At 32.2% G+C, this 13225-nt stretch overlaps 1 protein-coding gene across 4 annotated transcripts; it reads right to left on the bottom strand.

Annotated features, from left to right (window-relative positions):
• Window positions 1-11345: 11345 nt before the first annotated feature.
• LOC129906741 (intraflagellar transport protein 46 homolog) lies at window positions 11346-12797 on the bottom strand. 4 transcript variants are annotated; one of them, XM_055982636.1, is made up of 3 exons: window positions 12638-12797; window positions 12365-12576; window positions 11346-12278 (listed from the first exon to the last, which is right to left on the bottom strand). In XM_055982636.1, the coding sequence occupies exons 2-3, from the start codon at window positions 12506-12508 to the stop codon at window positions 11454-11456; spliced, it is 969 nt and encodes a 322-aa protein (XP_055838611.1). In that variant the 5' UTR covers window positions 12509-12576; window positions 12638-12797; the 3' UTR covers window positions 11346-11453. The 4 variants fall into 4 exon arrangements, with proteins under 4 accessions (XP_055838611.1, XP_055838612.1, XP_055838609.1 ...); XM_055982637.1 differs by having other exon boundaries at window positions 12365-12562; XM_055982634.1 differs by having other exon boundaries at window positions 12642-12797.
• Between the last annotated feature and the right edge of the window lie 428 nt (window positions 12798-13225).

Below are 13225 nucleotides of genomic sequence, written 5' to 3'. Positions count from 1 at the left end.
TCACTCTACAATTTGTTGTGACTGCGAGCAAAAATAACTTTTTTAAATTGCTACTCTGCTACACAAAATTGCGCACCATGACCAAATTGAGTCCATAACCAAACCAAACCATATTATAGTAGACCAAAAACACTCTCAGATGGTTTATTCGTAACTTAACTTTGTCAGTCAACCCTAGAATTCAGTACAAAATGTGTAATTCTCAGTCCCAGATCTACTCAACAATGTCCAGTGCGGAGGTACCTACAAATAATATAATGGTAATGGGTATGTGATTTGGATTCGGTTATACTCTCTGTCCACTGCCATTACCATTTTGCATCTTTCTACGCCTTGATTATTATATGAAAACTATGGAAATGCAGGTATGTACGTTTTACGTACCTCTGCATAAAGGTTACATAGCTACACATAGCCTCTCTGATATCGAAACCGTGGAAAATACTATGGGAAAGATTACTTTCAGGTTCAGTTGTCGCGTTTTCAGTGCAGTACTCAGTTTAATTGCAATGTCCATTGTCACGGTAATGTTATAACTTCTGTATTGAGGTTTGTCATTAATTTAAATGCTTGCAGCAATGGAAAATAGGTTCTTTATAATTTTTGTGTTTACTCTCTGATTGTTTTTATGACATTGATTTGCGGCTTCAACTTCAACTTAGCTAAGCAAATAACTATGATTATACACGCATTTTTGTGTAGGTACCTTGTTGCGAGCGTTTGCATTATTTTTTTTTAATCATGGGACTATTTCAATAGAAAGTTTTTCAACTGAATTGATTGAAATTGATTTTTAAGTTTTTAATCGAAGCGTGTAAAGTCAAAATCGGTGCGGCTTGCCCTGAGTGATTTTAGAACGAATGTGATAAGGGATTCCTTGTTTATTGCAAACCATAAATACTTTCAAATTGAGGTATTAAATTTGAACTCTCTTGTCCTACTTAGATAATATGATAAGACGCACCTCTTTGTTCTAGTAATTACATTCTAAAAAAAAAAATTCAACTAAAAAAAAGGTTAGGTTCCTACAATAAATAAAGTCATAAAGGTTTGACCTTTAAATGAAATAAATTGCTCCTGCAATGATATAATAATTAGCTATCTACGCAGTTTTTTGTTGACCTTTTAAACTCATCAATTGTGATTTTATCTTATTTTCTTTTTTAATGAGATTATCTACAGAAATAATACTTAATACAATTTAATTAAAAGCACACGATTCAACTTTTTGTTGGAAAGGATTATCTTTTGAAAACGCAAAAGGACATCACCCTGAAATAAGTTTTGGAGTGTGAAATAAATGTCATGTTATGACATTTTGTTAAAAATAAATTCAGGATGACGAAGTGTGTAGGTAATATTTTTTGTATTGAAAATTGCTTTAATACAAGAGCTGTATTAAAAAATACTCCAGAATTTTTAACCGTGCTGTACATATTTGGATTATGAATATTTTATTTTGCGTTCTTAGGGCCAGTTTGTTGACACTCGGTAATCTTTAATCAGTGATTATTCCAGTTGATTATCGTAGAATCCGTTTGTTCACTAAAATTGTAATCAAGGAATCTATGATTTGAGTAGTTAATTTGAGATTTCGTTAATCAACCGATTTTGCTCGATTAGCACCATTTAATCAAGGGTTTACTGAAATTCAGTGTGTTCATACTTGATTTTCAAACAAAAACAAACGAAATTTGACATAAGCATGAAGTTTCCCTTAAAAAAAAATAAACAATTCCTTGGCCTTAGAGATAATTTATTGATCAATCAATAGTTATAAAAATTAGGGAATAGATTTTTATCTTCTTCAATTCTTTGGCTGATGCCATACAAAATAATGCAAAATTATTAACTGTGTATTTATTTTTTATTATTATTCAAATTGAAGGTGCCATTCATGTCATTGTTATTAATAACAAGTTGAAAACAATATATTTTTTCTTATCGTAATCAAATGAATAAGTTTCCAAAAATTCGCGCCGGCCATTCAATAACCAAACAAAAAGGTTCCACATACACCACAGTGTACCAATTCACTTTATGAGTCATGGGCATAGGGCAGTATTAGTATAAAAATGCCTTCCAAGCTGCATCCTTTCTCCATATGTATTTCTTCTGCGAGACCATTGAAATTGTTTTTTTTTTCTTCTTTTGGATTTTGGCCGCTTTGAAATATTTCTAAAAACAGAAGAGTTTTTATAAAGAAAGTGTTTTACCAAATGTTCATAAATAATAAATAAAAAAAAATGCTATTAATGGTTGTAAATAACAATTTTCTTATGTCGTTTTCGATTGGAATCACTCAAGGATTCACTCATACTGAAATCCAATAAAACAGTTTGAATTGCTTCCACTCAATTCTATTTTTTTTGTGTTTGTGTTTGTTTTTCTGTGAAATTTAAAATGTCAAATATGGCACAAGACTTGAAAAATAATTAATATGTGAAGAAAATAGTACCTAATATTCAACAAATTAATCGGGAATTCGTTTTGCAAAATATTTTAAAAGCTTAATTTATTTGTTTGAAAATAAATAAACAAATTAATTTCAGAAAACGAAAAAAATTTGAATGAAAAATAATAAAAAACAATGATTGCGTGTATCTTTGACATGTGAGTATTCATGTATTAGTGCTTCTTGATTTGATTCTGATTTGAAATCAAGAAGAGAATTTCTCTTCTGAGAAGCGTTCAGGCTGTCATTTTCATGCCAATAAAACGGTTTCAGAAGTCTTCTGAATGATTCCGGATGCTTCCGGAGAGCCAATCGAAAACGACATTACCTTCCTCGCTGTAAACGCTCTTTTCAAATTAATATTCACAAACAAAATGTCAAAAACGTCAATATAATGAAAAAATAACTTATTTATTGATTAAGTTTTGACAACAAAACTGACGGATAGACTGGAAAATGGAATGATTTTAAGAAAACCCATGATTTGTTAATCAAGGTGAAAAAAAAGTGAACAAAACGCTCTTTGATTATCACGGATTCTTAATTCTCAATTAAGGGGAATCTATAATAATCAAATCGACGATTTAACCCACTCTCAACAAACTGGCCCTTAAAATACCTAACAAATTATAACTTTTGTACCCTTACAAATAACGTAGGGTCTGACACAAAAATGAGTCAGGTGATGTCGCTAAGCTGGACGAAATTTTGGCAATCAAAAGATTTTGCCAAAAAAACGAAGTAGATGGTGTTGATGCTGGTGCTTTTTATAATTTAAAATTTTTGATTTCTACCGTAAGTTTAATAGCCAAAGAAGGATTTTTATCAACACAAGATGAGGATTTTTATCAATGAGGATGATGATGAGGAATATTTATCTGTTCTTTGGATATTAATCCAAAAATGGTATTGTAACCAAATTTGGCACGAACATTTTATATGTAACTAGAATCAAGAGTCCAAAGAGTGCATTCCAAATATTATCACAAAATGTACTTTTTTTTAAGGATTTTAAGTAAGATTTTAACTCACTGTCGATTATGCATAACAATAGGTACATAACTAAATTTACTTTTAAGAGGTCATTATATATTATTTGGTTTCTGGTTTCTTTAAAGATTGAGCATCATCATAATTATTAAATAAATGTCTTTGTATAACTTCAAGAAGACCTAGAAGGATTTATCAATAATGTCTTGAGTTTGAAATTAAACGGTCACTGTGGTGTATGCGCAACATTTTTTTTTAAGTTCTACTGAATCACTCTAAAAATCACTTTAAAACAATTTATCGATAAACTAATAGGTAATAAAACTATGTACTAACAAAGAAGTATGTTTATATACTGGTTAAGGTTGTAAACTGGTTGCAATTGTAAAAACAAAATTATTTCATTGTTTCGAAATGTCGTCTAATTGAAACGTCTTTTTCAAGACTTAGTTATTGGAATTTTTAAACGTACATAATATGAAATAAAAAAAGGGATAAGAAGAAACCTTTAAACATTATTTTGTAATATAATGTGAGAATTTAAAAGTTAAAAACATCTTAATCTCCCGGGATGGCCGAAATATATCGAAATTCTAACACACATCACAAGTCACAATCGTTAGGGAATTAACGCTCAATAACTACAATGTTCTTACGGTACGGTAGTCTTGATGGATTTCTGCACCTTGTAAAGCTAATGTCGATTTTAGCCGCACGGTATGTCGTACGGCTTAAGTCGACTAGGATTTTCCTTGGAGATTTTCACTTCAGTCAACTGCGGCTTACGTTCACATGAGTCGAAAAGCTTCGCCGCCCGACAAAAGTCGACTCGTGAAAAGTCGGCATTAGTACGCAGCTGAAGCGAAACGAAAAATTTATAAGTACACGGAGAAAACAGACCACATAGAATTAAGCGGATCGCACCTTAATTTAAGCGGATTTCTGAATGGTTTTTTGCCAAGATGACTTTCACCTTTAATTAACCCTTTCAATATATTACTCAATCTTCCACCCATAGATATATTCAGCAAGCAGGTGGCCGCGAGCACTGCTATTCGACTCCAAGCCATCTCTCAATGGACCAATAACTCTATTGGCCACACAAATATTCTGAATTCATTCGGATCAATCCACAGTCACTCCGACTACACCACCCCACAATTGGTTTTCGGCAATAATTATGAAGTCACCATCCCAAATAGATCAGAATGGGACAATGCCGAGTTTCTAAGAGATGATTCAATTCATTTCTATACAGATGGTTCTAAAACCAATGACGGAGTGGGTGGCGGGGTTTACTCCGATAGACTTAATGTTAGTCTCTCCTTCCGTCTCCCTAATCACTGCAGCGTGTTCCAAGCGGAAATAATGGCGATTAAAGAAGTACTGACTTGGCTCAAAGAAAACGTGATATCTACATCGGATATCCGCATCTTCTCTGATAGCCAGGCCGCCCTTAAATCGTTAGCTTCGGTTTCCACAAACTCCGTTACTGCCCGCGACTGTCGATCATCTCTCATGGAGATGTCAGAACAGTTTAACATTCACCTTTTCTGGGTGCCGGGTCACAGAGATATTCTGGGAAACTGTGAAGCAGACGAACTCGCCAGAAATGGAACTCTAATACCAATTTTACCCAATAAGGCAAATATTGGTATACCATTCGCAACGTGCAAACTCATGCTGAAGCAAGAAGCTATAGAGGCAACAAACATACGATGGTCAAACATTATAACTTGCCAAACGACCAAGCAGATCTGGCCTAGGCTAGATCCAAAACGTTCAAAAAATTTGTTGTCTCTAAGCAGATTGCATATCAGCTCTGTAATAGGTGTCTTAACAGGACACTGTCTCATAGGTAGACACGCCATAAGACTTGGCGTAATCTCTAACGACTTCTGTAGAAGTTGCCTTGATGAGGAAGAAGAAGAAACAATCCAACATCTTCTCTGCTCATGTCCTGCCCTTTCCAGTAGACGTAAAAAATACCTGGAAAAATATTTCTTAGAAGATACCAGTGAGCTAATCAATACTGACATCTTCAACCTTCACCGCTTTATTAAAAGCTCCAACTGGTTTAATTAGTGAGGAATTTCCTCACAAAATCATGGTATCACAACGGACCAATAAATGGTCTAAGTGTGTCAGTTGTTTTCCTGACAGCCATTTCTACCTAACCTAACCTAACCCTTTCGAACCCAAGCTATGAAAATCATTATTAAAAAATGTTTTTTCGGTATTATCGGGTCAAAAACATCACAACTAAGAAATATGAATAGCAAAAAGTTATTTTCCAAAATAATAAATAGCAAAACTAATGTGTTTTTCTCATGTTACATGCAAGTAACATGCACTGCCTATGACTACCAAAAAAAGTCGGAGAACTGAGAAAATAACTTTTTATGAAACTATAATGTATGCTACTTCTTCTAAGCAAAGAAACAAATCACTTTCTGCATTAACATCTTTTTTTCAAAATTATGACCAATTATAAAAAAAATTTTTTTTGCAAAAAAAAAAAAAATATATGAATTTCAGTCCCTTTCTCGATAAAAAAAAATTAAAGGTATGATATTTGACTAACTTTTTGTAATAATCAAGTAACTAGGCATTATTATCTTTCAATTAAGCCATCGTAACCTAAAAAATTGTTTAATTTAATATTTTTTACGAATTTTTAAAAAAATGTTACATGAGAGTAACGCTGGGTCCGAAAGGGTTAAACAGCTATATTTAAAAACAAATTAAAAGATACAGTTTTTGGCTTTACAAAAACGTAAAGTACGTTACTTTTCGTGTAACCGTTGATTTTAAATAATTTTTTTCCAAATTAAGTCATTTTTTTAGAAAACCCCCGTCCCATACAATTTTTTTCTTGCCTTGACTGAACCTATACGCTCTAGCTTTTTGGTACGTTCCTACAGTATATCGTTCATCTCAATGGTTGCCAACCCAAAAACATCGTTTCATAGCTTTGGTGTTCGTAACCCTGGTTTTTCGTAACTTCGGTTTTTCGTAACTTCTTTCTTTCATAACTTCCATCTTTCATAACTTCGGATTTTCGTAACTTCGGTTTTTCTTAACTTTGACTCGCGTAACTCAATCGTGCATAACTCTGGTATTCATAACTTCGTCGGTTTCCCAAAACGAAGATATTGAGCAAAAAAAAATTCTATTAGCATTTCATTCCGAGGTTTATCCCATTTTTTACCTTATTTACTGTATTATGATCGTTTTCGTTTGGTTGAGTACCTACTTACTGCAGAGTTAATATGTGCTAGAGAAATATCTAAGCTACAACTTTTTATTCTCACCCGCTCTGTAAGTAATTAAAAATTTCTGCAAAATTACTAAAAAAAATTATTATACTGACGATCGATTCAGACGTTTATATGTACTTTTTTTTCATATTCTGTTTGCAACCATTTTTTGTTGTTTAGGTCTGAACGAAAAAAGTATATTTTTTCAAAAGGCAAGGGATAAATAAAGGAAGTCTTTTGAAAAATCACTGTCAAAGTCAGACCAGCTAAATGAATCACTGCGTTCGAAATTGTTGATCGAACGTCTATGAAACAATTAATTTTTCACAAAAAAAACTAAAATAGCTGTGTTTTAGGAAAATAAAACACAGCAAAATAATAAATAAAATTTCAAAAACAGAACTCTACCCAACGTTAAGATATTTCCCTTAAAATCCTTCTCTAAAACGACCGACGATAATGTCCATTCGTTTACTTACCATACAAATTGTTGTCATAGCAATTTGTTTATTTATTCTCTTCGCATTTGCATCTTTTGGATTTAGCGGCTTTATCCATCCTCGGTCGGTCTCCTGTTGCGTTGCGTTAACGTGGTTGTGAAAGAATTCAAAAGATATTCATTGGAACGCTTTAGAATTTCTATTCCTACCGTGGACAGATTTATATCGCTATAACACTATGAATGCCAACAGTCAATTAACAATGACGTGCTGATCCGAGAATGTGACTACCTCTTCTTCTCTTTGATGTGTCATGATTCATGCAGCAAGCAGTAGCAATAGCAATAGCAGAAAATTCCTGGAACAGAATAAATCATTAAGTTCCTATTCAATCGGGTTCTCTGTTGTCACGTTTTCAACAACAAAATAACACACACACTCACACAACAATAAAATATGGATTGAAAGTGAGTTTTGTTTGAATAACACCTGTGAAGTAACAAAAAAAACCTGACCAAGCCGCAGATCGTTCATCCAAAGCAGGTGAATAGATGGCGTAGGTATTTTGTGTTGGTTAAAAAAAAAATATTATGTGGGTAGGTTGTCGAGAATATGACAATTAAGGTATTTTGTGTTGTCTACTTTCAGAAAGGTCATTCACTTTTTCTATTATGTTAATTTATATAGGTACATATCAAAGCGATTATTTATTATAGGAGGCTATTTAGGCATAAATAACCCTATAAATATTGTTTATTGCTTCATAATTTTATTTACTAAGAATGAACGATTTCGGGAATAACAATTTCCATCTATATAAAAAATTATTTAAATAATTTTGTAGTTAAATTGTAAAAAATAAATTTAAAAATTTTTTTCTCAAAAATAATTAAAAAAAAGTGAAAAATATGATGAAGTAAAAGTGAATAAATGCATCTAGAAACATTTCTCAAATATGTCTTTGTTCGAAAGTGATTCTAAAAGTTTGTATAACAAAGATCGGTTCGATGAAAAAATTTGAAATATAAATAAAACATTTGACCGATCTGTGCGTCTGTAAACATTTCCACAGGCCACAGCCTAAACGAGTGAACGACTGGTGTCGTATCTCACAAACGGCTCTCACGATTATGATTAAACTTTAATAATATTCAAACCAATTACAATAAAACAGGATGAAATAACAAAAAAATTCCTTCCATGTCGGCTCTTCCCCAACATCAACCAAATATCATTAAAATGTATATAGAGGCAGATCTTATAATCCACAAGTTAACTAACATAAAATGCCCAACCTCCATTAATAAATTGACATGTTTAAGCAAAATTCCATAATAGACAAAAAATTGGAGTTTTTCTAAAATAATGAAAAGCGAATTTTTCGAAAATATTGTTTTACTGTAATACAATGTTTACATCTGTATAAAACAATTTCATTTAAATCGGTTGGGGTTTTACGAGATAGTAAAAAAAAAAAAAACAGATAGGTACCATAACATGAACGGGAACGGCATATAGAATCTAACTGATGAACGCCTCCTTAAAATGAAAATAATTTTCCTTTTTTTATCTCTATTTTTTTAAACTCTACAAATAAAAAGCCAAAAAGCTGAAAGTTGATCTATCCATCAAATAGTCATAAAAGTACTTGCTCATCAGGAATCGGCGATTATGTAGGTGAACAAATTGCGACGTGAGGCCACAAGCAAGTTTTGATTTACAATCTAGTACCGTTACCTATAATACTATATACCTTTCTGCTGTTCTAGTACCCTAATTGAGGCTTTAGAGATATTGAAAAAGGATAAATTTCAATATTTGAAATGTTACTTCAATTTAATAGGGTCAATGTGGGTAAATGTAAACAGGGGTAAATGAAAACATGGCTCATAACAAGCTTCAGTTAAATCTCTTTGATGCATACATAAGTACAAATCGCGGACGCATGTATCTTTTAACATATACGTCAAGCTCATTGCTGTCAAGAGAGAATTCATTCGACGAGCGTATTTTCCGTGAAAGATAATTTTTTAAAGTGCCAAACAAGTCGTTAGTCTTTCAGAAAAATTAAATATTTTTGCAGATTCAATTAAGTCAGTACAATTTGCAAATACTTTTTAGTTTCGAATTTTGATGTAGATTCTATGTGAAACAAATAAATTTTAAAATACAGGACATTTATGTCGATTTGCATGTGTTTACATTTACCCCAGAATATTTTTCATGATGGGTAAATGTAAACAACGTATTCTGGGGGTAAATATAAACATATATTTTTGATGAAATTATTTGTTTTAATAAAAATAAAGTATTTTTATTCAATTACTATTGCTAAAGTGCAGTGGAGTCACATTTTATAGTAGCCAAATCCATCATTTTCAGTGGATGATGTTGCAAAATCGGTCTTTAACGTAAAAACAAAAAAAATATGAGGTCTAGAGCTGCTCAGAATGCATATTGGGTGCCTATATAAAGAATCAAAGGAAGAAAACAAAAACTTTTATTGGAATTTAAAAAAGTTTTTGTCAAATACCTTCTTGAACGTTTTTCAAGTCGTTATCCATATGATAAAGAGGAAATTCTGAATTTTAAATCAGTGTTCACATTTACCCCAAATTTGCAAAAAAACACAAACATGGTGGGGTATTTGTAAACATGCCATATTTGACAGTAATTTCAACAATTTGGGAAATATTTGTTTATATTTATAAAGAAGAATTGCCATCATTTCATATTTGCATTTGAAGATACCTGTGAAGTTGTTCCGTGAAAAAATATTAAAATCTAAAGTCGAAAGAAAAAAAAGACATGAAATTGTTTACATTTACCCACATTGACCCTAGAGTTTCAACAGAAAAAAAAAAATATGTTGCGTATACACCACAGTGACCGTTCATATATCAGTCTGGTACGCAGCTGAAGTGAACCAAAATTTGTCTACAGACTCCAAATTGTCTTAAAAAATGCTTACAAAAACACAATGAAAAAAAAAAAAAATCATCGAGAATTCAACCAAATCAAAAGTATATTCGAAAATCATTTTTCATATTAAAAATCAGTAAAAAAAAATCTTTTTCACCAAGCAAAATGTTCGACAAACGAAGTGAAAAATTTTATCAACAATTTTCAAAATACATAATAGGTCTGTTTAATGAAGAAAAACTAGAACAGAAAAGATCAGAACAGCACAAATTCTTGAAAACTGTCAGAACAAAAAAGATCAGAAAAGTACACCTTCCTATTTTATAGGGTTGACTTTTGCCTATCAGTTTTGAAACTTAAAATAAAAATAATTTTTTTGTTATGACTTTTCATTCAAATAAATTATAATTAATCAGAGTATTTGTTCACATTTTGAATTTTTCTTCATATTAAGAAGATTCTAAACAAATTTTCATTATTTTGCATTTATTTAAATATATTTTTGTAAGAATAAAACAAATTAGTTGCTGTTTGACACTTCTCACTCGTTTGCTCTACCTCAAAAGTAGGTGCAGAAAAACTTGAACTAATCTGTGCTGGAAAACTTCATGGAACACAAAATGACAGTTTGTAGAACAGTTTAGGGCAATGTTTTTCTTCATGAAACACACACACCTGTACTTTTCGGATCTTTTCTGTGCGGATCAGATTCATTAAACAGACCTAATGTGAACTTGCTCATGGAGCTGAGTTCTCGATTACGAAAAGCTGACAAAATTTTTTTATTTTTAAAAAGAAACCAAAATTGGATTTCTTTTACAAAAATATTTTGAAAACGGTGGATTAAGAGGACACACACTTTTTTAATTTTTTTTTCCAGAAACAAAATTCAAATATGTAACTCTTTAGGTGCATCTGTTCCTTAATTTTTTTTGAAAAATGGGAGATATATTTTTTGAACAGTCTCTTTGGTTATTATAGCCTTTAAATAGAAGAATATCTCCCATTGTCTCTATGTTGTCTACAACTTAATTAATAGATTTCTCCAAAAAACAAAAATATATCACATTTCCAACAGTCCGCCTGTGGCAAAATATAACCCACCGCCACCATCCATAAATTAGCTTAACACAATGGAGCATAAAAAGAAAGAATTCACAATTCCACATTTTGAATAAAAAGAGACAATGAAATTCCCAAAGGAGTATCTAATTCAATTCCAAGACAGAAGAACCATTTTTTTCTGTTTTCTCCCTGAGGGAATTAAAACATATCAACACATTTTTTTGCAACTGCAAATGGATGCTTTAATCTGAAATGCACCAAGGACATACAAAAATTGAAGGACATTTTTAACTAAAAATAACTACTGTTCATCCAATTTAATTATTCATATGAATGATTTGCTGCTAAATACATACTAAACAAAGTATAAACTTTTTGTATGCATTGCGCTTGAGTTAGTTCTCCTGGCCCGCCACAATCGATTTCAAGCTTCTCACACAACACTCTAATATACTCGACCAATGATAGATTATCATCATTATAAGCTCTATTAAGTTCATTCTGTAATGTCGCATAGGATTGTGGCCAATCAATCATCATTGTCTCGATATCCTTCTCCGGCTGAACATTATGTCCAGATTGTCCCAAATGAATATGTTCAACCTCTGTGATCCATTTATCCACATCCTTAATTATCGATTTTGCAATTGGAACTTTTGACGCTGAATGTGACCTAGCACTGCCAGTTAATACTGATCCCAGTTTGATGCTCAATAAACTTGGTTCACTTTGTTGACCACTTGGTTCATCCAAGAAATGCAATCCCATTTTCTGGAGGTGTTCCTGGATATCCTGTTCACGACGTATGTCCATTATAGCAGGAAATGATACTCTCAGAAATGCGTCAACATCACCAACAGCTGGTACGTATTCTGGTACAAATGGTTGCAGGTGGTACTCGGTCTCAATGAGCTGAGGTGTGTACTTTGCAATGTAAGGAAAGATCTCCTTGATCTCCTGCGGCAGTGAAAGGTTGTCCCAACTGGACGGGCTTATAAGTCGTGTGCCAAGTTGTTGGTTTTCGCGATATTCTTTGCTATCTTCAGATTCTGAATCACTGGCATCGCTATCGTCGAGTCCTTTTGCTCCGTCCAGATGTTCATCGTCCTCGTTTGTTGTTGTTGATGATGAACGAGGTAATCCGTCCTTGAAAGAAGAAAAAAACATAATACATAATACGAAATTTGATTCCTTTTTCTTAGCAAAAAAAAAAAGTGAATATAGGTACTCACAGGTTTGGCACGAATTGTATGTCGAGAAGCAGCTGCTGAACCTATAGCTGATGCACGTCGAGATCCCTTGGACGCACTTTGCACTTTTTCAAGTTTAATCGGCTCCGAGCCGTCTATCTTGATTTCTTCGTCGTAGTAATTCATTGGGAAAAGGTAAAAAGATGCCAAATGGATTTATATTCTTACTACTTCTTCTTTCTAAATTGAATAATCTTTTTTGAGTCGATAGAAGGTACGTTCTGCCAATTTGTATAAGAAAAAAATAAAAATTACCTACCCGGTGTTTTGTTGTACCTCAACAGAACACCTTGACAACGGCAGGTATAAACAAAATCCAGTAAAAAGGTAAAAGCAAATTCTTGTAATTCTGTGTCGAGGGTAGTTTAGTTGATGGATTTTTTGTTTTGTTTTGATATTTAAATGTTATTTTTGATGTTTTGTTTTATCATTAAATTAAATAAATAAGCAGTGTTTTCAATTGTTACTTTTTTGTGTAAATAGTGAGCAAAGGCAGTGTTTTGAAATTGATTTTATACTTTCCATCAGAAGAAAATTGCATTTAAAAAGAAAAACTAGTCAGTCTTCATTGTATTGGATGAACTTGAACAAAAAAATACCTACCACCTGTTACAATAATTACCACTGAGAACTTTATTAAAGTGATTTTTGCTTAAGCGGTTTCAAGTTCAAATAAAATCGATTGTGTGTTGCATTGATATCAAAGACAGAGTCATTATCATCCATGGGAAATTGCGTTGGTATAAGTAATTTAAAAGAAAATTAAATAAAAAATATGTTTTGAACCTACTTACTTGTACATACCTACGTTTTAAACGTACATTTTTAAACTCTTTAACAAAT

The sequence above is a fragment of the Episyrphus balteatus genome, chromosome 1, assembly GCF_945859705.1.
Source record: "Episyrphus balteatus chromosome 1, idEpiBalt1.1, whole genome shotgun sequence".
NCBI lineage: Eukaryota > Metazoa > Arthropoda > Insecta > Diptera > Syrphidae > Episyrphus > Episyrphus balteatus.
Note: the sequence above shows the minus strand (reverse complement) of the source record. Positions and strands in the feature narration are given on the sequence as shown.

Excerpts from the sequence above, each read along its gene's own strand:
- LOC129906741 (XM_055982636.1), bottom strand. The coding sequence starts at position 12,508 with ATGAATTACTACGACGAAGAAATCAAGATAGACGGCTCGGAGCCGATT. Across the intron at positions 12,279-12,364 it reads ATACAATTCGTGCCAAACCT|GACGGATTACCTCGTTCATC; the intron begins GTGAGTACCTAT and ends TCTTCTTTCAAG.